The sequence below is a fragment of the Carassius auratus genome, chromosome 1 (assembly GCF_003368295.1).
Source record: "Carassius auratus strain Wakin chromosome 1, ASM336829v1, whole genome shotgun sequence".
Taxonomy (NCBI): Eukaryota; Metazoa; Chordata; class Actinopteri; order Cypriniformes; family Cyprinidae; genus Carassius; species Carassius auratus.
In genome coordinates, this window is record NC_039243.1 from 29,798,163 (window position 1) to 29,824,161 (window position 25,999).

Sequence of the window (25,999 nt, forward strand, 5' to 3'; positions counted from 1 at the left end):
TTGCAGAAACATCGCCACAGGCATGTTTGCAGTGATCTTGGGTTGTCTAATTGTTGAAACCAGAAAAACCAGTCTAATTAGCACTAAACTGTCTTCATGCACAAACATGCATATTAAGACAAACACATCACATGCTAAACCGTCAGTGAATAATTAAGAGAAAGATGCATGCACATTTACACACAAGTATCTTCAGGATACAGACCCAACTACTGTGACACAGTGCTGAAAACATAAGGACAGCACCTGATACCTACCGACCAACCGGCGTATAGTTTTACACTCCCTCTTCTCCCGTCGCAGTCATCTATTAGACTAAGAAATTTTACTGTAAACAGAAATTTGTATTCAAAGCGCTTCACCATTTTCACAGGATAACAATAGTGAGATAAATAAAGCATATAATCCTGATAGCCCCAAATGCAAGAACAATTAACAGAATAAGAGATATCATTTAGATGCCATTATCAATGAGGTCATGGGAAAAAAACCTGAAACAAAGCACTTCGGGACAGTGTAACTTGAGAATAGAAGTGAGACGCCATGCATGTGCTTTGTGACTAACTCACTGAATATTTTCTGGTGATGCAAGTGGCAGAATCTTTTTCATATTCTTCTACATTCAAATTAAGAGAGAATCATCAGACAACAGAAGTAAGCAAACAAAATATTTAATGTTTATTTACCATTAGTGTTTTTGTTTGTCTTTTTTATTTACATGACACAGACACACATTAAATCATTATGAAAAAAACTCCTTCAAGCACTTTTTAACAACTACTTCTACAAGGACTTTATCAGGAAACAGCAAATGAGAGGCAAAGAAAGGTTTCAATGCACTGTAAGCAAACTGGAACATTGGTTTTAAATGATCAGTATGTAAAGGGAAAGCTGGACACAAGAAGGCTCAAGCAACCCCATTCAAATACACATGCATACACACTTCACATATGTAAGAAATAACAATCTATTACCACACGCACACACACTGCCTTTAAGGTTAGAGTCCATCTGCAGCTTTTTCCTCTGTTGTTAACCATCTTATATTAATACTGAAAATCATACAAAACAAACAACTAGAAAACAAGTATAATGTTTTAAATGTGTGAGTGTGCGTCACTGTTTCACCAGTCATAGCTCTGATGCATTTGCAGCCATATTGCAGCTAGCGTATGTTCAAGTATGGACAGTCTAAAACAGTGCTTGGCTGAAGAAATGCTTTCAAGCTCATGGTAAAAACAATTTCAAATTAGGACATCAGTGATTCTTCATTTACAAAATTTGCTATTTTGGTTTTGCGATCTTAAGGTGATTTGACGGTTTTGTGACGTGGGAGAAAAAAAAACAAGGATTATATGAACAGTGTTGAGGTGGATTTAAAACTATCACACTGAGACTATTACTGGCAACAGTTCAGTCTGACATTGAGTTGTAAAAACAGCGTGTGATTTTATAACAGGTTGTCCAGTGGCATTTATTTAAAATAAAACCTCTGAGGCTTAGAATGCACTTTAACGCACAAATAAATTGCAGAAGATCTGTTTATTGCCACGTGGTGAAAAGTCACACAACTAAATGTTAGATGGAAATGTTACCAAAATATTGCCTTTAACAGAACTTCCAGTGATGAAAATGGCTTAAAAGGTTAAAAGATCCAGTAGAGCACCATGGGAAATGTTCATTACAGTCCCAAATTCCTCCAGGTCACTCTAGGCTTATTGATTTATGGGAAAATATCAGCAAACAATCTTTTGCGTTGATAACAACACTCGTCTGATACTACTATTATTCTAATAAAGAAAAAAATGTTTGTGACATCGAGACACACAAAGGCACGCATAACTGCTGGGTGATTCTATAATTGCAGATACATTTGGCATCCAAAGTCATTACTTTTTTCCAAATGGTTATATTTTGTATCATTTTAATAATTTGTTACTTACTGTTATGAATTACAAGATCTTACAGCCAATAACAACATAATGTGTAAAAAGTGTCTTAAATAGCTCAAAAGCTAATGATTTCATGTTGTCCGAATGAGCTTTTTTTCCATCATGTATCATTGTGTAATCTAAATATTTTATTTTACTTTTCTTCTTGTAATATTTCAGTCATTTAATTAATAAAATCCCTAAATACTAATTTATTTCATTCTACAACATTAAATTGAAAAAAAAAAAAAAAATATCCATAAATATCGCGTCAACTCTGTTTCCATACTATATTTTGCCTTTAAATTTGTAGAATTATCTCCCACAGCTATGTAAGATACAGGAAATGATGACACTTCACCTCACTGATTAGATCTGAACCACTGAAAAGTCTGTGTGCTCTCTCTCAGAAAATATTTTAATCTAATCAAAAGTTTATACAAAGCGTTATTTCGATGAACTTCAACACTGTTACCACAATATCAAAAGGAAAACAAAATGTATTACTGATCACAAATTGGGTTATTTAAAGGTATTTTACTCATTAGTGACATGTGCTTTATTTTGGCAAAAATAAAATAAAATTGTCAGTTCTGTTACCGTCAAACTCTGTTACCAAAGTAACAATGCTGACAATAGAGTTCAACTCTGTTTATGATCTATTTTCACCAAAAAACTATTTAATTTTTGCTTAAAATCTCATAAACATTGAGATATGATGTACCCTTATATTATTTCGAAAACATTTCTCCTCTCTCTTTTTTTTTTTTTTTACTGGATATTGTATACAATACATTTTCAAATGAAAAAGATTTGCTCCAAGTGGACAGTTCTGTGAAAACATAGCTATTTTTTGTTTTTAAGGTATGCATAGGTTAAATATTATCTCAGTTTCAAATGTTGAAATGTAAGTACTGTTTGTGTAATGATACAAGAAGGATTTTTCCTGTTATGATTTATTGTTATTTCTACACATTGCCTAATTTGTCCGTAACAGAGTTGACAAAAAATACCATAAAGACATCTGTTTTTTTTTTCATTAAAAGTAAAAAAGCAAGCACTGAATTATTAAAATGTAATATATTTTCAATAAGATACTGAAAATTTTTTGTTAGTGAACAGTTTTTTTTCTTAACTTTATGAAATGCCAAATGTATCTCCAATTATATTATCACCCTGCTATATACCTCCCACCCCCCTAAAATGTTCCTCCTAAGCACGATTTGTTTAATAAAATAAACCATTCAGTAAAGATGAGGATAGAATTGAAACTTCAAAACATAAACATCCATGGTATGTAAATGGAAGCAAAGTTTCAAGTTTAACTATCCCCATCCATCAAAATCTCTAGCATTTTACATAGCTAGCATAACCAGCAGCATTAACTAGTGCAGATTTGTTTCTACAAGGAATGAAGTTGTATGTTAGCAGAATGAAAATTCTATTAAAAGATTAAAGCAAGGCTGGTAGCATAAACACTAGCAAATATGCTAGCTTGCTAGCGCTGCTAACATCCAAGAATTAATATTCCTGAAGAAATGAAAACAAAGGAGGGACGGAGTGCGTGAAACATAAATATAGAACATAAATTAAATTCAGCGCACAAAAAAGTATGACATTTCTATAAATAGATATAGATCTCTGTTGTTTTAAAACCTGATGCCCCCTAGCATGATAGCTTCTCGTTACGTCCTAAACTTCAAAACTGTGGCTTTTTCCACAAGGATAAACTCAACAGTCAAGACTACAACTGAAGGTAATCACCATTCAACAGGGGAGAAAAAATATATATTCTCAGGAGCTTTCTGTTTCTGTTTTCTGGTTTTCTTCCATTCTTCCTTACTTTGGCTTCCCACTTACAGTTTGTTGTTATAATGGTTGGTTTGTTTCTTTAATGACCCATTTATTTATTTCCTGGATAGGCCCTGCTTTGAGTGAAGAGTAGTTAATTCCTCTTTTTAGTGAAGCGTTAGTTTTGATTTCTCCTAGTGCTTTACTTTAGTTTCTTCTCCGTACTTCTAACATGGCCATTTCTTTTGTGCTTGCCATTTGGAATTCCATTATGACAATGTCCATTCACCTTCTCTTCCGGAGATGAACCGCGCACCATTCGTGACCGGATGCACTTGCCTATTCGGTATAACAAGTAGCCAAGGAGAAGCAGGCACACTCCTAACACCACAGCGACATCCAATAAGAAATACTGGTAGGTGGAGATCTCATAGACTGCAGAACGGAGGTGGTCGGCGCCACGATGACGCAGTATATAGCTAATCCAGTAAACCGCCCGATTCACCGGATGACCAGGCTGATCTTTATGAATCTGAGACAGCAGCTGTGCTCGCTCACGATACCTTAACAGAAAGAGAGATGGAGAGGTTTCAAAACATCTGAGACCGCACATATATATCACCAACAGGATGTTGATCTTGATATAAAGGCCACAAGATGGCACTGTTCCATAGTCTCTAAATCTTGATCTGTAATTCAGGTTCGGAGTTCAATCAAAATAATCAGTTAATATGAATAGTTGAAAATATATTTATAATAATTAGAAAAATGTATAGTGATCAATATAAAGGTCTTTCTTGAGTAACTTATTGGCCTTCAATCCCCCATCCACTTAGATTTAAAAAAAAAAAAAAAAAAACTCGGACATTCTGCTAAATATCTCTTTTTGTGTTCTCCGCAAGAAAGAAACTCATACAGGTTTGGAAATACACAAGGGTAAATAAAGGATAACAGAATGGTTATTTTGGGGGGAAAGCTGAACTTTAATAGAGCTAAACCCCTTTTTAAGCTACATTTCTACATTATTTGTTAAAGCACTATGGATCTGCAAATATTGACACTATTGCGGGGTCTTCGGTAGGTCCCGTTTATCATTAAACTTGAGTAACCCCAATTCCACAGTCATTAAACATTAAACCAGCTCTGTCAATGAGGGTTTGGACTTGTATTACCTGTTTTTTAACAGACGTTTTACAGTGGCTGAAAATAGTGTGTGTGTGTGTATAATTTACTTTATTCAGGCATTTTGTACACATGTGAATTACCTTGTGTCTGTAATGACATTAACCATAGCAGTGTAAAGGTCTTCTTCACTCATCCTTTTCCACTCAAGCATTATGCCCATGCCTTTGGCCTGAACTCGCGTCATGGTGTCATAGTGATCTCCAAACAGTGGAACCCCCACCACGGGCACGCCGTGATACATGGCCTCATAGATGCTGTTCAAGCCCCCATGGCTCAAGAAGGCCCGTGTGTTTGTGTGGCCTGTAGGTGAATAAGAGATAGAGTGTGAGAGAAAAGACAACTATTATGGAAAATGTGCAATTTGTCATGAAACGCCAACATTTACCACCGTTTCTACATAGCAATTGTTGTTTAACTCTTTCCCTGCCAGCATTTTTTTTTTCAAGTTGCCAGCTGCCACCAGCATCTTTTATCATTTTCACAAAATTTTCATGGTAACTGCTTTTGGTTTTGTTGTATGAATATCTGAACATGCAATGTGTCAAAGTGAAAAGAAAGAACAGAAAAAAGTTTAATCTAGTTTCATGCATTATTATTATTTATCAACTCATGAATATGGGCACTTAAAAAATAAAATAAAAACTGAACAAAAAGCTGAGAAAAACGCATTTTTGTCAAAAACTATGTCTGGATGGGATTCAGAACAATGATCTTAATATAGATGGCGTCATTTGCTTCCATCAACACCCAAAGCTAATCCACTTCCTGTATCAACATTGACCTTTGATGATCACATTATATGCTTCTGCTTACACGTTCGCTTGTTTCTGCTTCTTCTTCACCTGTGTTTTGATCCAGAGATTCAGTACTCTCAGTACTATCAGAAGACGTGTAACAGCGCCCCCTACCATACACCAGTGATAACACAGAAAGACAGAAAGTTCTGTCAGTGGCCGGGAAAGAGTTAAATGTGGTATTTTAAGTGAGACTATATAATAATATTAACATTAAAATGGTAACATTATTTAACTATGGTTTCTTTAATACAAATCGCTATGAAATAAATCCACTAAAGTAGATTTAATAACAGAAAACTTGATTTTTACATTTTCAAAAGAAAATGCAAGTGGTCTCATCCATGCAAAACCTGCCATTACAGTACGTTGCATTAAATTACTGTTAAATTCAGTTGTCTAAAGAATATGCTGTAACTGGTCCATTTTTAAGCTGATAAATCACAGGACAGCGTTGACAATTTTTGCCAATCCTGATTGTTTTTTTGTGTGTGCAATCTATGCCTTATATGCGAACTTGTGTGCATGTGTGCAACAATGTAGCAGCACATTAGTTCAGAGCAAAGATTAACTACATGTACAATAAACAGTTTAAAACGTGAATTTAATATAGAGTATCCACATCCTCTATATAAAAACAAAAAATACATGCTTGAGATTTAACCTTCCACACTCATCCAGTCGCCTTCATAATAAACTTCACATTCATCTGTCAAGCTAGTTAATGTTTAATGAATAAATTCCTGATAAAATGCAGTTATATTATGGGCTGTTGGCATTTATTATGCTCGTGATGGAGCAGTAGTGGAGCACACTCAGAGCGAGTGAAAACCACATGCTCCGACTTAAATAAAAATTCACTCTTCGCTCCAGTCAAAAATCCTGCTGCTCCACTCCTCGCTTTGCTCCCACTCCACTCCGCTCATTTATACATGCTAACACTTCTTCCTCTGAATGAGTCACAATTAACAAAGAGTTTTATTAACCTTTTAGAGTCACCAGTTGTACATTAGCTCATAGAATGCCCTTATATCTCTTTTAAAATACATTTAAAGACACACAGGAAAATCAAAGGGACATTTGCATACGTTTTTGTAAATTTGTCCGAGGTTTCTCACGAATGGGGTAGGGTGTGTACCACTCTCTCACTGGTACTAACATGAGGCAGGACGGTTTCATTTAATGCATAAAGCTCCATAAAGTATGTGTGAGTGCATTTCAGGCTCTTATTAAAAATTGAAAATGTTATTTATTTTGACAGTGTTGATCACGGGTCATTGATCTTGAAGTTCAGTCCAGCTGATCTTTAGACAAGTAAGTGTTTGTGTTGAATAGCTGCGGGTCCTTAGAGAAGAAATGCTTTTGGTCCAGTCTGTCTACCAACTTTGATTATCAGACATTTTTTCTTGTCGTTATCTCTGGTGGGATGAGCGATCCAAACTGATGGAAGATCAAAGCACAGGATGCATCGACTAGGTCATCAGGGAACAGGAAGTGTGACAGACGGCAGAAAGACAGTAAGAGAAAGAGAGAAAAGAAATAACGATGGAGACAGAAAGGCACTCTGTGACCTCAAGCCCAGGGTGCACAATGAAACAGAAGCTCATTCATTCAAACAAACACATGCATAGGCTTTGTGTCTTCTAATACAACAGAGACATTATCCAAGAGATCCAGAAAAGAGCAGAGAGGAGGATGAGCTCTCTCTCCCTCACACATATACTGCACAAAAAAAAGCCTTAGTATTTACAGGACTTGAGAAGACATTCTAATAAGCCGATTTGGTGCTACAAAACATTTCTCAATTAATAATTTAATATGTATTATTAATATTTTTGTGAAAATCATGATGCGATTTTTTTTCAAGATTTTCACTTTTGAATGGTAATGTATGGATAGTGTTTTGTCATTTTTACTGGAACGTTTTTTTTTTTTTTACTTCATATGCATTTCTGAGAATTTAGTGAGAGATAGGGCGATACTTACCCAACAGGTCGTTCTGTGGCATCCACTCCACTAGTTTAGTATTGTTGCCAAGATTGGAAGGAGGAACTCCAGAGAACCTGCAGAGGTATTTAAAAATAGTAAAGAGCTTTTAGCTCATCTAGGGCTAGTGGATGAGACAATCATCAGTTGATAAGAATGAACAATTGGTTAGTTGTTCAAAGCATCATAGATATGAGTGAGATCAGGGGAGTGATGTATTCAATGGAAAGCACATTAGAGACAAAGTATGAGAGAGACAGAGACAATATAATTTGCATGCACAGATCAGATTAATGAAAAAAAAAAACGTACATTTAGAAGGCAAATAAAATGCCGAAGATGAAAGACAATCAGCTAGCAATAGAAGACCAGATTATTTCCTTCTACCTTATAAAGCTTATACATTATCTAATGCTTCTGCAGTAATGCATGACATATATTACACATAAACATTAAGTTTGATGAATACAACAAGAGATACAACCATTGTACTTTTGAGAAACATGAAACTGTATTCGCAACCTATTTGATTATGTAAAGCGATGGATTTCCAAACGAAATGAATATACAAAGAGCAATGAACAATGTAGGATGGGACCTGGATGCTGAAGTAAATTATTGTGGTAACTATTAGCAACATAATTGAAGTTGCTTTACCTACAGCAGTAGCCTAAATATCGATTATATAACGCTATTGGTTAGCATTTTTTGCTGACCACATGGCTTAAATGACATCAGCAGAAAAAGGGAATTATTTTCACATTATAAGGACAAACTATTTTTCTTTAAAGCATGCACTGATAAACGGAGTACAAAAACACCAGGAACACAAACCACTGCTCAAAAGTATGCGGAGGGATTGGTTTTAAAATAATGATAATTATAAGAAATGTTACTTGAGCATGTGATTCCATGTTGGCTTTAAGAAATAAATATTCACACATCTGCTAATTAAACTAACAATACAACAAGAGTTCTTCAATGGAGATTAAATGAAGCTTTTATCATAAAGTCTGGTTTGAGATTTAGTCAAGATTCGTCTCTTGTGAGCAAACACACAATCTAAAGGCCAGTATGTGCCGAACCTAACGACAAACATTCTACAGTTACTAAGAAACCCAACAGCAGTCAGCGACTCTAATAGCCATTACTAGAATCTATGCACACTGTGAGAGAGAAAGAGTGGAGACCATATGTTCATGACTTCATGTACAAGAGTGATATATTGCTGAGGCTCACAGTAGTGTGTCTATCTATCTGTACAGTATATGCACAGAATATGTTTGTGTTCCCTGGGCATTTGCGCTCCCAACAGTCTCCTCATTAGTAAAGTCTTGCCTTGGCACATTTGCATGGACACAAGAAAACAACTGGGATTATATGGCATGACTACAGGAGTCATGACAATATGAGTGCATGTGACAACAAAAGGTGCTGCTTATTTCTAAGCATGCAAGTTCACTTAGGAGAAGCTAAAGAGGAAAGAACCATAAAAGGGCATTTGAATGTAAGCATAGAGAAACAAAATGAATCAATTAATGGGAAAGTTTACAACATTTTATCAATTCTTCTTAATATAAAGCCATTTTAATATTAATACAGTTTAAAGTAAACAAATCATTCCCTTAAAAATTACTTAAATAAAAATGTACATTATTTAGTATTTAGTTTTTCCAGGGTAGGAAATTTGTAGTTGCTCTTTCCATGCAATGAATCCATTATGGTGACTGAGGCTTTCCAGCTTTATTGATTGCAAAATTAGCATTATTAGCATTATTAGCAAGTGTATTAGCAAGTGTTTCTACATTTGTGGTAAAGTTCAATTTTCGACTAATCCTCACACAGAGCTATAATATGTATAAAACTTTGTTTTATACACAAAGTATAAAACACCTACCCAGTGGGCAACTGATGTTGAAAAGACATCAAACTGACATCAAAATTGACGTCAAACAAATGGTCAAATACTGTATGTAAATCGAACTGACATCAAAAGCTTGACATGACACTGATTTGATGTAAACTGAACATACATAAACATTAAACTAATTTCAGTGTGAGATTAACTTCATATTTTCACCCAATTACCACTGGAAGAAACTGAATTTAAAATGATGTTACAGCACTTGATCAAGTCTTCACTGGTATTTGATATTAAATAGGTATCAATGTGCCGGGCTAGGTATTGTATTGAATGTGTATTTTTGTTAGAGAGAAGGTTTTGAACTATTACAGTACAACAAACCAAAATATCAAAAGATGATAAGAATAATAATTAAAAAAAATAAAAATTTCATGATCATGACTTATGTACCGCCATCTCAAAGAATCAAATGTCACTCCACTGCCAACAAAGGATGATAACTGATTGGGATTTAATACAAACATACTGAGGTTCATCATAATTATTGACAACACTCTCTGTAAATTACTGTACACGTGAATCCGTACAATGCTTTAGTCCGAAATTAATGCATCAAGTTTTGCATTTAGAAACCACTGGAAAGTCTAACGAAACCACCAGGGTTTACAGGTTTGGAAATGAAAAACAAAATAGTTAGCTGTAACCATAACTAATTTATGAGTGACCCACCAGCACAATCCAGTTGCCAATGAATACTATGTGACATAATAAACTATAATGGAGAGATACGCAGGTGATTTGATCTGTTGGCGAAATGGTTCACTGATCACATGAAAGAGGAAATGAATGGAATGGCAGTACCTCCAGATGACCCTCTGGGGAAGACGGCTCAAGGCTCCTGCAAGTTTCCGAGCAATGTCATCTGACAGATACTTGACTCCTGCACCAAACGACACCACTACGAAACCATGTTCATCTGTATCCTTCACCCAGGCTTCAAACTCCTGTACACACACAGATCAAACATCTATGAAATTTGTGTTGTGTATTCACAAGACAAAGCAATTCAGCATCATACGGAAATCAAAATTAGCATCTAAATAAAATTGTTTTTTTTTTCTGATTTGTAAATATAATTTCATTTGAATATATTAAGTAAAAAGGGACTAGAAATATCTCCATAAAATAACCGATGCACATAAATACCACTGTATATGAATCTTATAGTACACATCAAAGCACCATAGTATTACCATTTAATAGTTATTACTTTGAACAGAAGAGAACGGTGATACAATACTAAACACTTGATTTATGAGACTTTGCTTTTATAAACAGCCAATGAAATGGCTGAAGAATGCACCTTATTATCGGAGTCTAAGAGTTCAGAAGCACATTGCGACACAGTTTGTCCAAGACTTAAAGGGACATTACATACTGTACAACTTTAAATTTACAAACAAGTGAAAACATTTGTTTCGTAATATTAAATGGTTTTAAGGTATGGACATTTCTCAAGCTACTTTACCTTTGACAGAGACACAATGCGTGTTTAGAAATCCCGATCAAGATTTCTCAAAACCTTTTACCTAGTATGTCAACCATATGCCATTTTCAGTGCTACTGTAAGTGCTGTGTCAACACAATGGAAAATTAAATAAATGTGATGTACAAATGTCAGTGTCTATTTTTAGAGCTGTGTAAATTAGACTTTGACCAGGTGTGTCAAACACATTTTAGATTAAGGGCCAGACTGTTGTGTGGGTTTATTTATTTTTATATGCATTAAACCTTGGTACATCCATGAAGAGAAATCTGGAGCATATAGAGCACAGAATCACTTAATTTTTGAATTACCACAATAATGGTAATTAAAGTAGAATAAAGATTACTTAGATTGCATTCTGTACACACAATATACACATCCATAAATATAATAACAGAATATTAACAGAAAAAAAAATACTGACAAGAAAAAGAAAAGCCTTCACTGCTCTTGGCTGGATTTAGTATTAAATGATAATCTTAGATTTAATAAAGCAGAACATTAACACAAAGTTAATAATAAAAGGAGAAACTGTATGGCTAATATTAAACTCGAAAATGGGAAATAAACTAGACTAATCAGATAATTCTATATTAAAGGAACAGAAAGCCATTTGAGTGTGTGAAAATATATTCTGTCATAACATTCAACACGTCTCCAACTTCTGGTTAATAAAAAAATCTGGTGAATGCTTATATAATGATGCAGGATGATGATTTTTGGTTTAACTTTGGAATAATATTTAAATTAATTTTACAACCTAAAAGATTGAATAACCTATGAAGACTACAGTTTATTTTTATTAACATACACAGCAATAAACACACAGTTTTTATTATTATAGCCATAGCAAGTTTTATATCTAATCATAGCCATAAAATTCAAATATTACCTATGAATATTTACTGAGATTGTGTACAGGTGTTTTCAGTCTTTGAAGACCTAATGAAGACAAATGTCGGTAACCCAGTAATGTTCCTATCTGTAAAAAACTGTTTACATGGAGTAAACATTTGCAACACATAACCAGAAGTTCATCCACCTAGAAATTGCATTCCCATAAAAAAAGGGTTATTTAGACAAATTTACACCTCAAATTATGAACGTAAATTATTATAGAGTAATACAAGTAATAAGTGCTAAACCAAAAACATGAGTATGACATGTAAACTTTTTAAATAGTTTTAAATCGTTGGTTCAAATTTTTTGGATTTAGCTTTTGATTATTATATTATAACATTGCTAACATATTCAAAAAAGGTCAAATAAAATTCTAAGATGAATATGGCTTTGTGTTAGCATTTAGCATAAATTAAAGCATGAATGAGCCTATGAATTTTGATAATAGCAATGCTGCAAAAGCAACTCAGTTCTAAAAATGAAAGTGCACTGGTAAGTAGATAGTAGTGCAATTGTTAGCACAAAAATATGAACAGTGTTAATTAGATTTAGAGTCTTTAGCCTTTTATGTTAGCAGTTAGCATAGCTTCAGAATGAGCAGGTTTTTGTCTAAGACCTGCTTTTTCGCTGTTTGAGGGATTCCATCTGCAGCTGAATTGGCCTGGCACTGACTGTCCGCTCCTCACACTGGTCTCAGTGTCCTTCATACACACCCGACAATGGGCACATTTACACACATAAACACACACTCACACACCCTGCACTGACAAACACACTATTTGCATTATGGCTCCACAGCATTCATTGAAGCCATTTGGGCGCTTGGTATTCCAAAAGTGCAAGCTTAGGTTCAGAACTCCCACTTCTATTCAGTGGACAGCTCTGCACAATCACCCGAATTGATAAGAGCAGCCTTTGTGAGCATAACACCCATGTGCAAAATCAAGACTTCATTGAGAGGTTAAACGAGCCTAACACAGAGATAACAATGACTCAAATACATTGGATGTTCTCTTAATGTTTATATAGCCACTTGTCACCAAACTTTATGATTTTTAAACTGGAAAGGTGACCTATGTCACTTGTTTGAGGGAGTGGAATGTGGAATTTTTGACATTGGCCATTTTATATGAGGCCAAGTGAAAATTAGGTTCCTGTGTCAGTCGATCCCCATATCCAGCACATGATGCAATTTTCTTGCCATTAATGAACTCAAGCATCACGAGCACTGCATGTGCACACAATGCATTTACTGAAAGAACAAGGGAACTTTGGAATAGAAATTGTCTCAACAGAGGATTGCATAGCAGACAAACAAAGATTACTGCTTAAACTGATCCAAATATACAGTTTGTAAGCTTTCCATTTGCAACATGAACTAGTAGGCAATGAAAAGATCAGCTGAAAATGATTTACATGCTATGGCCAGAAACGGATAAATTGGTGATAATAACATTCTGTACTACTTTTTCTAAACACTAAATCATCATCATCATTCATTTTAGATGCAAAATTTTAACATAAAATTATAATGCACAATATGAAAAATGACTATTTTTATATTTGATAAAGATTACATTTTACAGTGTTATTAAAGTAACCGTGTTTTCAAAGACTAACTTTAAATGAGTGTTGGACAATGGCAAAGGTAAACTAAATGTAGAAATGTCCCTTAAAGTATTGCCCCTGTGACAAGTTGTTGGACATTTAAAAGGTACCATTTTTGCACATTTACTCTGACAGTGAACACTACAGTGGCCAAGTAGCCCATAGAACAACAAAATGTAAAAAACATGTAATTTTACAACACTAAGCCACAATCCAACGGAATCCAGCCACAACAAAACTCGCCTTTCTCAGCCACACCAGATGGTGGGTTAAACCTAACACCAGGGCTAACAGTTCATGTGTTCATAAAATGAATGCTACATTCAATTCAGTTCAAAATTTGGATTTCATAAGAACATTACTTCAAGTATACAGCCTGAATGTTCGCTTTAACACACTCTCAATGGTGGCTGAGAAGCATCTCCACCAATAGCTGGCTTTGTGTGTATTGCCCCATATGCAAAATTCAATTGTTCATAAAAAAAGATTGGTACAGTAAAACTGTTCAATGTTTAGTTTTCATTACTTCATTATCCCTAGCATTAACCACTTGCACGAATCAGACTTATTAAGCAATAGGGCAGCTCAGTGTTATTTTGTTAGAGCATTAAACAGTGCCGGTATCTTAGATTTTAATGCAACCTTGAAGTCTGAGAAAGGCCATCTTCAACTGACTGGCTCATTCGACTGTAGTAATTAATATATGTGAATTACTAGTGTCCATAAAAAAGACTGGAACAATAAAAAATGTTCAAAATGGATTTTATTAAATCATTGGAAACTGCATTAAATCCCAATGTCAGATAATACTAGGTGTATTTTTTCTTCTTTCAGATGAATACAATCAAGAGTTATATAAAAATATGTCTTGGCTCCTCAAAGCTTTATAATGGTAGTGAATATTGATCAAGATTTTGAAGCCCAAAAAAGTTCATCCATCCACCATAAGAAGTGCTCCACGGATTTAATAAAGGCCATCTGATGTGAAGCGACAAAAATATCCATATTTAAAACTTCATACAATAATCGCTTGCTTCTGGCTAACTGTCATGCATGCATTCACGAGAGAGTGGTATTCCAGCATAGGACATATGTGTAGTGTAAGCTCCGGTGAGAAGTGAACATGGAAGCGCAGAGGAGTGACCAAAACAAAACACCAGTCATAAATTGGAAATGTCGAGAAATATTTCAATATAAGCCAAGAGAAGACTGGTTTTCCTTTACTGTAAACAAAACTCGGTTCTCGCGAGACTAGCATATTCTCACCAGAACTTAAGCTATGCCCATATTCTATGTCATCCGCTGGAATGCCACTCTCTCGTAATCGTTTGTACAACAGTTTGCGGAAACTAAAGATTACGGTTTATAAAGTTTAAATATGGATATTTTCATACTCAGATGCATCACTTTGCTTCAGAATGCATTTATTTAAACCCCCAGAGCCGTGCAGAGCACTTTTTATGATGGTTGGATGCACTTTTTTGGGCTTAAAAATCTCGACCACCATTCACTGCCATTATAAAGTTTGGAAAGGGCAGAACATGTTTTTATATAACTCTGACTGAACTCATCTCACAGAAGAAGTCATATACACCTAGGGTGGCTTGAGTTTAAGGAAAACATGGGGGTCATTTTAATTACTGGCTTAACTTTCCCTTTAAGGAAGCGTCACATTATTTAAAGGGGAGGTTTACACATCAAAAAGTTACTAATGAGTAGGTACTTGAATTTAGCATTGAGATAGCATAGCATTGAGCATAGTTGGTTAAGTACACTTCCATTAAGAGCATTTCCATATGTTTGACATATGTTTGTTTCCATTGTGTTGTAGCTTGATTCCACTGTAAAGTTATGCTTGCTTTTTAAATTAAACTGTGCATTAATGAGCCATCATAGCATTATCTTGTGCATACCTAAAAGTGATACCACAAAAAAAAAACATTTTTGCAAAAGTAACATAACAATGTTTAGAGAATGTTTTAAATGTAATACCACTTGTTTCTTACCTGCGGCAAGGGGCTGGGGGGTTTGGTGAGGATGCCACCTACATAGACAACATGTGGCAGAGTGGGTCGTGGGAACTCGAGGGCCATGTCAGTACACAGCATCCAGAGTCGACTGTTCTGAACTAGATCATGCATGGACACAGATGGCTGGACGTTGTATTTCCTCATGATGCGATCATACTTGGGCAGAACCAGGAACCGGACACCAAATCTGGAAACCAGGTACACTGCTGTGTTAGCTACCCGTTGGAACAATGACATACGGTCCGTTAATAGAGAGTTAAATTCTGGGACGTAAGACAGAGGTGCTGGCGCCCCAACTTCCGCAGGGTACCACAGTCCTGTGCTGAACACTGCGTACTGGACACCCAAGATGTGAGCTATAACAAATCCACACATTTCATTAGGATCAACGAGCAAGAGGTCAAACTTTTCACGTTTTAGCTGCTCCATAACAGAAGCACTCCCAACAACGGCATCACAGTTTTGAGAATAATGGTCAAGGATGTCGAAAAGCTCCAGTGCTGTAAGACGCCCTGAGAAAATGTTGTGAACTTTTGATTGGAGGAAGTCATCGGCTGAGGTGCTGTTAAAGATTCCAGGGTAGCGCTGGAGACGATAATGGTTGGAAGGTGGGACCTCGCGACCTTCGGAGACCAGGAAGACTGTGTCATGGCCCTCAGCATGGAGAGCAGAGGCCAGGGTTTTAAAAATATAAAGGTGGCTCTCAAACATAATTGGAGGAACCACCACAATCTTAGCTGCCCAGGAGAAACTTGCCGTTAAACACCACAGCAATGTGGCAAGCAGGAAAAAAGCCTTCATGCCTGCAGAAAGAAGGACAACAAATGATTAGATATACTTCCATCTATCACTGACCCTTGTACTGAGCAAATACACAAATCAATACTTGAGTGTAAGCATTTTATCATCCATGCAAGCATAACTGGGGCCTGTTGCAATATTAGCAATGCTAAACAACCCTATCCCCAAACTGAAAGTATATTGTGGTCTCCTGTTAATTCAACTGTTATCACAAAACAATAAATGGAATTAATAGTAGTTGTTACCTTCCCTCCCAATCCCCTATAATACATACATTCCCTTATTTTAGTTCCCTTTAAAATAGTCTACAAATCCAATAACACGTGCTATAAGCAAGTGCAAAACTAAGTCACTCTGCGAACCCAACCCAGGAGTGCCCATATTTTTTAAATAAAGTGAAGTGACATTCAGCCAAGTATGGTGACCCATACTCAGAATTTGTGCTCTGCATTTAACCCATCCGAAGTGCACACACACCGAGCAGTGAACACACACACACACACTGTGAGCACACACCCGGAGCAGTGGGCAGCCATTTATGCTGCGGCGCCCGGGGAGCAGTTGGGGGTTCGATGCCTTGCTCAAGGGCACCTAAGTCGTGGTATTGAAGGTGGAGAGAGAGCTGTACATGCACTCCCCCCACCCAAAATTCCGTCCGGCTCGAGACTAGAACTCACAACCTTTCGATTGGGAGTCCAACCCTCTAACCATTAGGCCACGACTTCCCCTATTGGGGGCTCCTGTAAGCATAGGCTAATAATGAGACCCAAAATGCTGGGTTGAGGACTTCATAACATGACCTTACCCACTTACAAAGGGGCAGAATGGATGAGGACCCTGCTTAACTTCTAAATTGGGGAGCGCTAGAGGGGTGAGGACTTTTCAAGCCTGAAGTGGATGGCAAGTAGATGAGCTTTTTGAGTGGCCGATCAAAAACCAGGGTGGGAGGGGAGGAAAACAATTTGGTAATGAGAAGAAAGGAGAAATGTTCTTTTGAGTATTTTGGGTCCTCTATCACAGAGGTAATTTGTTTGGGCACGCACTGAATAGGTAGGATGAGCCAAACTTGAATGAAGCTTACATCGCTCAGTGTTGAATGGAGGGATGGAGAGCAAGCGTGAGACTTTGCGAGAACTGACCTTCTCCCTGCATTTGAATCAGGACGGCTTCTAAGCCTCAGGATCCAACAACACTCTGAGGCAGGAACCTTGATGCCTAGGAAACAGGTAGTGCTTCACTGTTCTGGGGCACTGCTGAAGCCCAGACTCAGACTTAGGAGGGGGCTGAGTTGATAGAGCCTTGTGACTTGACACAGCCGCCATACTGGAGCAATTTGGCAGGAAGTCACGCATTGCCTGGGATGACTTCTGTGCTGCTGTAAACCCTTTAGGCAAACCCATCCATGGAAGGGCCAAACAGTCCTTTGGGAGAGACTTGTGATTCTAGGAAGGCAACCTTGTCAGCGTCTCTGATCTCAGTTAGATTCATTAAAAGGTTCTCTATGGTTGAGGTTATCCTGGATGGACTTTTAACCCCAAGGCTGATGGAGGGCTCCGTCAACAATGGTGAGAGTGGCAGAATTGGAAAAATGAACATGTGCTGAGTAGGGGGTGCACCATGTCGTCGCCGGTGGGGGGATTATTGATGGTGCCCTTTCAGGTACCACTCATCAAGTAGGCTGTGGGCAGGCTCTTCTGGGCTGACTAAGCCTGGCCGAGATCCTCCACAGTATTGGTTAGAATACAGATCATCTCACCGTCCACACTGGGCCATGCGGCCGGAGTAAGCGTGTCAGGGTCTTCAGAACACGCCCACTATTCTGCATCTGAAGCTTTCAATGAAAGAGTCAACCATGAAAGCTTCCTCCTCAGATCCACCAAATGAAATCAAGGCGCTCGCAGCTGACGAGAGGCGTTGATCCTAACGTGTGAAGAACATTGGTGAATGGAGGCACTGAGGGGAGAGTGAAGCACGCGGGACCTCCTCCTAGGGGTCCGTGAGTGGAGAAGGGCAAGACTCATGTTCTCACAGTGAGAACATTGCATCTCGGTGAGCGCAGCATATTTGAGCTCAGCCTCAGTGAGGGCACTGCCCATTCAGGCGATGCCCAAGCCACATTCGTGGTGCAACATCTGCAACAACGTCACAGTGGAATTTGTTCTGAAATGTGCTATTTTAAAACCTGATGGCCACAGGGGAAGCTGTCCAGCTTCTTCCGCTGCTAGTGGATTCTTTTCACGTAGGTAAGAAAGAGGCTTAGCTTCTTTCTTCTCTTCGGCTTCTTGCTCGCAGGGTCAGCGGGGAGAAGAAGGAGAAAATTCTAACAAAATGACACTAAGACCTGACTTATATTGCAGTCGGCTCTACACCTTTTGGCGGGTTGAAGCACCTTTGGTTTGTGCAGCTACATGAACATGATCAAATCAGGCTTCAGTATCAGAGTAAACAGGTGTTTCCCCATAGAGTGTTAACGCAATGGGAGAGACTAATCGAAAGGGAACATTAGTGTTAGCATTTTGTGTTAGCTGTTAACATCATAATCAACATAAGCCTCAGAATGACAAAAGTTTTTTAGCTACATAATAAATTTGCCAAATTAGCAACCTCTGACTGATATTAAGTACTATTGTATGAGTGAGTGAAGTGACATACAGTCAAGTATGGTGACCCATACTTAGAATTCGTGCTCTGCATTTAACTCATCCAAAGTGCACACACACAGCAGTGGACACACACACACTGTGAACACACACCCGGAGCAGTGGGCAAACATTTATGTTCAGTGCCTTGCTCAAGGGCACCTCAGTCGTGGTATTGGCGGCCACAACTTCCCCCTGAGCTAAACCTGAAGTGCTGGAAAAATAGTTGTTATTAACTGTAGTTGTTAATGATTGTTACTATTTTTAATGCATTTGTTATTTTTTGAGCTCAGACAATTCACCTGAATCATAGCTTCCTAACACACCTTTTGCATGGTCATAAAAGTGTTTTTTTTTTTTTATCTAAATCATTCATTTTGGGTGTAGTTACAGATCATTTGAGCTCAAACACAAAGGGATAGCATTTAGAATCAGTGACTGATTCAACCCGCCAGTCCTAGACACACACTGTGTTCTCTGTGTGTCTGAGAAAATGTGCGTCATAACTGAGGTCATATGTAGGCTTATGATACTGTGGATTGTTTCCTCCAATATGATGAGCAAAGTTCACTGTGCATTCTGAAAAAACACACTTACACACACATTCAAGTCACTTTAACTTTACACACACATTTCACACATCATGCTCGCGCAACTATACTGAAATGTTAATGAGTTGTTTACACAGTACCCAGTTCGATTTATTTTTCCAAATATGATCTTTAGGCCTCGTTAAAATAACCAAGGCAGGTTTCCCACACTCTTTTCAACCAGCTGAACAGAAGGAAGAATTATATTTCAGAATTTTAATGTATATATGTAACAATTTAACAAAACTCCATAATTAACAACATATTTACATTAATAAAAATTATCATTTGGGGTCAGGTTTAATTTTTTTTTTTTCATTCATGTTTCTATTCAGCAAGGACTAGTAAACAGAACAAAAGTGACACTGAAGATTTTTCAATTGTTACAAAAACGTATATTTCGAATATATGATGTTCTATTGAAATACCACATTTTAGAATAATTTCTGAAGACTGGAGTAAAAATGCAGGTTTGCCATCACAGTAATAAATTATATTTCAAAATAATATCAAATAGAAAACGGTTATTTTAAATTGCAATAATATTTCACAATATTACTGTTTTCAGTATATTGAATAAATTCAGGCATCACAAGTGTTAAATAAATTCAGGCATGTGGAGAATTGTTTCAAAAAACTTTTTTTTTTCAATCTTTTCTTTTTTGTTTTTCCTTCTGAGGTTTAAATCATCAAATCTCTCTTTTAGCTTTTCATGCTTCTAAGTCATGAGACTATTATAATTGCTCTTAATGTAATGCAAGTTACGAATGAATAGTTGTAATGAAACAACAAAAATAACCAATTTAGCTCTGATGCCCAGGAAACTTCTGCATGCCTTAGCATCCCTAGAGTTTAATAACATGTTTAAAACACAATCCCTAAGGCTTTGGTGTTCTCGTCTATCATCACGTCTGTCTCACACCTTAATTAAAGCACATAACCTACAGCAGGTCATGAGCCTGGGGATCCAATAAACAGGTGTATTTCAATATACGTAAGGAGAAACACAAAAATGCACATAAAGAAAAAAAAGGTAAAGGTTAAGGGTACTTTTTATTCTGTTCAGAAATGATGTCTCCACATAATTGTCTCTAAGGCAGACAGGACCCAGAGTGGTCTGCATTTATAAATTGCATCCATTCAAACAACTGTATTTTCATTTGGGAGTTCATTCAAATGAGGTTTGCCACATTTCTCTTCCCTCAGACAGCTAAAACAACTGCTGCATGAAAAAGCCATTCCTAAAAACAAAATCAATGTCCCCGACAGTAAAAGTGAAAGCTATGAATAGTGGTTCTAGATGTTTAAGGCTTACAAACCGCTCCCAAAATTATAAAGAAGGACTGTACTTAAATAATAAGGCATGTTAAATAGAGTGTGTTGAAATAAATCTAAGAAACCCTTAACATTACCTGTAAATACCAAAAAGGTGTTTAGTGGTGTTTAAGCACAGTGAAGCTGTGAGGAGAACAAGTAGACTTAAGAAGGTATGTTTCCCAGGTCATATAAGCCAGCTGCTGAGGTACATTTCCCATTTCTCCTGCTTTTAATTAACGGCCGTTGTTTCTAACGTGACCCTTGGCTCTTTCAGTTTCAGGTGGGCTATCACTATTACAACCTTTTTTAAACCAGACTGTTGATGGTTGCCATGCCATGGCGAGTCAAGCTGTACCCTAGCAACGTCAAAGCTTGTATTACTAATGGATGGTTTAGGTTTCCTGTCTATCGGAGTGGAGAATCATTCGCTATTAAACACATGGAAAACGTTGAGATGAACGATAGAACCAATAACGTGATCGCACTGTTGCTTGGGCTGCCACACAAACATCACCTAATAAAAGCAGATTCTTTTATTTTATAATGCAATAAACTGCATTCAAATTCAACCAATATTCCCTTTAGTGACCAATAGAATATTGCTATACAACAACTATAACTACATGATCATTAGACTAAAACGATAAAAACAACCTATTTTGCAGATAGTTATACCGATAAAATTTTTTGTTATCATAACTTTTGGGATCTAAATGGTCAAAAAAAGAGTGAATATTGGATGAATAAATGCACAGGCTTTGCTGTCATACCCAAAAGCTTGGAGTAATATGAATTTGTTTGCCATGCCGGTTAAGACCTGCATACTTTTATTAAAACAATATTTTACTTAAGTGCGTTTGTTATTTAGCACCATTTCATCTCTTTATATATATTAATTAAACACACAAAGTAAGCTTTTAAACAAGAAACATTGAATTTTACATTTAAAAGTGCATTTGTCAGACTAAAAGCACATAAACAGGAACTTTCTAGGAGTCACGGGTTATCTACATAAGTAGGCATGGCTTGATGTTATCATCATGACATTTTACATGCCTTAAAGACGTGAAGAAACATTGACACACATGCGCATTTTGATCACGTGACACATTATAATGATTGTGATACCTGATAAGAGAGAATGAACAACCAGACAATCAAAGAGCAAATCCAAACAACTCACACAGTGTGATCAGAGCAAATGTGCTTTTTCTAACCATAATGGAGGATTTCCCTGCTCATGAAAATAAGCTTTTATGGTGTTCATCAAACAATACATACTGTATGTGCTTTTGGTTTTATTTTTGATACTTTAAGATTGAACAAATAGTAGACTATTCATAAAATCAGTTGTGGTGAACTGAACCATGACAGGCCTTTTTCTTCAAGATTAGGCAACAAATGAACTTGATAAAAATCTTGAATGTTTCACTATGGTCACATAAATTAAATACTACAGACGTTTATTAACAACCTCATTCGAGAACCTTGCAGAAAGCCTATGCTAATAAACGCAGTTCGAGCTTAATGATCAAACCACCTATGGCCCCCACTAAAGACACTACAAGTGCATACCTGGAAAAAATGATGTTAGTGAAAATAAGAGATTGGTGAATGGACGCTTTGCGTGTGGTTCTGAGACTCCGAATGGACTTTTAATAAAGGAATGCATAAGCCACTAGGCCACATCCTTTTCAAGGAAAAGATGTCCTCTATTCACAAGAGAACAAAAGAGCTGATCATATCTTACGGTACTAATCCAAATGTCATGGAAAACAGATAAGACTAGTGTGTATAAAAATAATATCTCACACAAAGAGTGAAGGAGAAGTATCGGTCCAAAACCAAATTTTAAACAAAAACCAGCATATCAGATTTCTGCGATTTCAAACCTTTTCTGATTAAAACCAAGTACTTTTCTCTAGAATTCCACAACATATACGCACAGGTATCATGACAGCCGACTGTGAGGTGGAGTCCAAACAACAGCTGCTAATGGAGCAACAGACTTTAAACTGGTCTAACAGGATCTTCCCTTCCCCCTGCCACACACACATTTACTAAATGCCCTCTAAATCATACCACTTTGTTAAGATTAAAAATATATATAATTAATTAATTAGAGCTCTATGAGAAGTGGTGAGAGTTTTTCATATTACTTTTTTATTATTTTTCTTTTTTTTTGCACTACATTAAAAATGGACACTCACCCAACACTTAAGTGAGGACTGGAGGATGCATCAGTTTTTAGCTATTGATCTTGAATTTTCTGTGCATGGCATTAATATTAGCACAATCATGTTTGCATTCACCCAGGTTAAGCATGCTTGTTTCTTTTGGCCTGGATCTATTAAGTTAAGTACACATCCTCTATAATAAAACTGTTATCAATTTTTCAAAATAGCTTATGCAAATTTGATGTTTTGATATATATTTAATTTTTTTACTAATTTGGCATTACCATTTGTTTTTATTTGATTTATATCTTAACTATAGTAGTAAATTATAAATATTTGAAAAAGGTTAGTAATGAGTGTAGCATAACTATGCATGCAGCCAGTGATGTTGTCATGTGACAAAAAAAAAAAAAAAGCCATAAAACAGAGAAGACCCCTGTAAACCCTTGTGACTGTGTCAATGATATTAAGTTTTTTTGTTTTTACATCTTAATGAAAAAAAAACAGGTTTCATTCAAGGCAAATGCAACAGCATTAAAAAATAAATAAATCTAGAAATACATTTAATTGCACTTTTCACTGGTTACATGACTTGCCATCTATAATTTGGGCTCTCTCTCTTCTCTTCTCTCTCGCTCTCTCTCTCTTTCTCTCTCTGTCTCTCTATATATATACAGTATAGAGAGAGAGAGAGATGTATATTCATACATTTGTGTGTGCGCGTGCGTATATAAATGCACGTCTTAAATAAGAGTTTTAAAAGGTTTCTTCATCACATTGGACCCATGTAGATAAAACGTTTTTTTTTCTATCTGCATTAACCCGCAAAAAAGGAACTAAATAGACCAATAACCCGACGTTGTATGAATTTCACAAGAATGTGTATGCAACAAGAATATTACATCACAAAGTTTACAGTCAGTTAGAAACCACAAACTGACCCCCTTATACAAAAATGTTTTTCTTTACAACAAAATGAAGATAACAAATAAAAACACACCGGAGACTACAATGACACTTTTCATTCAGAACTGACATTATCCCTTAATTTAGTTTCTTATACACAGCAGGAGTTGAATGTCAGTCTTACGGTGAGAGACCGTCTGTTAAACTATCTCTGGCAGGTTAAATATTGATGAATGGGGCTGGTAAAAGTGAGGAGGTAAACCTTGAGATCAAGTCCCAAGCGTTCACCTGTTCCTCGATCTCTAGGAAACCATTTAAAAACATCATCATGTGACAGGTACTCGGTCATACCATGATACTGTATTATATAAAATCCCTATCATGAACACGAGCTCAGTTTCGATTGAACACCGAGACCTCAGAACATGTCATATGCGAACATTTTAATGAACATCCATCTTCTTAAAATAATCCAGAACCCAAAGGGAACATCTAACTGTAGCCTAATCTACCTGGAAAAATAGCAAAGGCTAATTTATCCGCACTCCCTGAATGTTGCGAGTAACACCTGTTTCTGAACTGAAACACCGCCCTTCGCCGCTTACCTGTACAGGTGAACCCGGCAGATCGGTGTCCGAAAGTCTGGAATTCGCGTCCCCTCGCTCTCCTGAGCTTCTGACACTTTTACATAAATCCACAAATGGTGTTGGCTGGTTAAAACTGCCCCGTTTGCCACAACAGGCGAGGTGGTTATCCCAGTGGCAATGAGATGGGGCGTTGTGTGTCAGAACTCCAGGGAGGGCGGGATATACGAAACCTCGGTTCACAGTCACAGCAGGGAGTGGTTGGACCATTTAAACACTAGAGCAATAGAAAGACTTCAGCCTTCCCTCAGATCCCCCTGGAAGCGTCAGGTGTATTTGCATTTGAGCTGCGTCATCACACGCGCTTGTATATAGACAGAGCTGTGCTATAAATATGACTCACAGGGATCACTGACACCACTCCTGAAGATAATAAACATCATTCCACCCTAAACGTCATCTACTCGCTAACAATAGGCTAATAAGTATGTTGAGTGTCTAATAGTTGTTAATAGGCTATAGTTAAAAAAAAAAAAAAATTTAATCCAAGATTAAGTGTTCTGTTATGATAATGTTAAGGACCAGCTCACAGTACTTGTTAAAACTTAATTTTCACGAGTTCATAAATTAATCATCCCACCAATGAAGTGCATAAAAGAAGTTTTCAGAGCATAAAAGTGAAAACTTTTGAAATGAACGAATTTTCAGCCAAAAGTTCATAGTTCTTAGATGAAGATGGGTACAGGACAATGACGCCTTTGTTGCGCATGCGTGTTGGTGAGAGCGAGAGAGAGAGAGAAGTAGAACATGAGGATTGTGTTTGAATCATTGATGATTCTTTTCAGATGGTGCGGCTCATGTTTCTGTGAAGTGCTTCTGTGGGTGTTACACAGTTTAGGACCCCAACCCTTAGACATACAAAACAAAGGGACAAAAAACATTTTTTTAAAAAGAAGAAAAGACAAAAGAAAAGTGATCCATTTATTTAAAAGGAACACCCTGGAAATATATATCCCAGACTTTTCAAGGGCCCTCTCTTCCTTTGGGGCCCTGGTTATCAGTACTGGTTTTAGCGCCAGTCTGACGCCCCTGAGTACAACCTTTGTTTTGCTTTTTTGGTTATGAAGACAGACAAACATTATTAACTCAGAATGAAGTTCCCTGAAGAATAAATCCAGATTGGAATCTCCAGTGTTCTTTCTTTGTAGGTTACTTAATAGCAGGTGTGGTATTGGACAGGTTTAAAGAGATCTATAATATAAAAAGATTGATAGCATTTCCATTCATCTCTGTCGCAATAGTCAAGAAGACATGAGATGACACAGTTTCATCATACATTGCTACTTCTGA

General features: G+C 36.8%; 1 protein-coding gene across 1 annotated transcript; it reads right to left on the reverse strand.

Annotated features, from left to right (window-relative positions):
- Positions 1-655: 655 nt before the first annotated feature.
- Positions 656-25,019, reverse strand: LOC113106881 (2-hydroxyacylsphingosine 1-beta-galactosyltransferase-like). Its single transcript, XM_026268895.1, has 6 exons — positions 24,671-25,019; positions 15,612-16,438; positions 10,413-10,555; positions 7,688-7,764; positions 4,988-5,207; positions 656-4,285 (listed from the first exon to the last, which is right to left on the reverse strand). Exons 2-6 carry the CDS (start codon positions 16,434-16,436, stop codon positions 3,925-3,927), a joined length of 1,626 nt encoding a protein of 541 aa, XP_026124680.1. The 5' UTR covers positions 16,437-16,438; positions 24,671-25,019; the 3' UTR covers positions 656-3,924.
- Between the last annotated feature and the right edge of the window lie 980 nt (positions 25,020-25,999).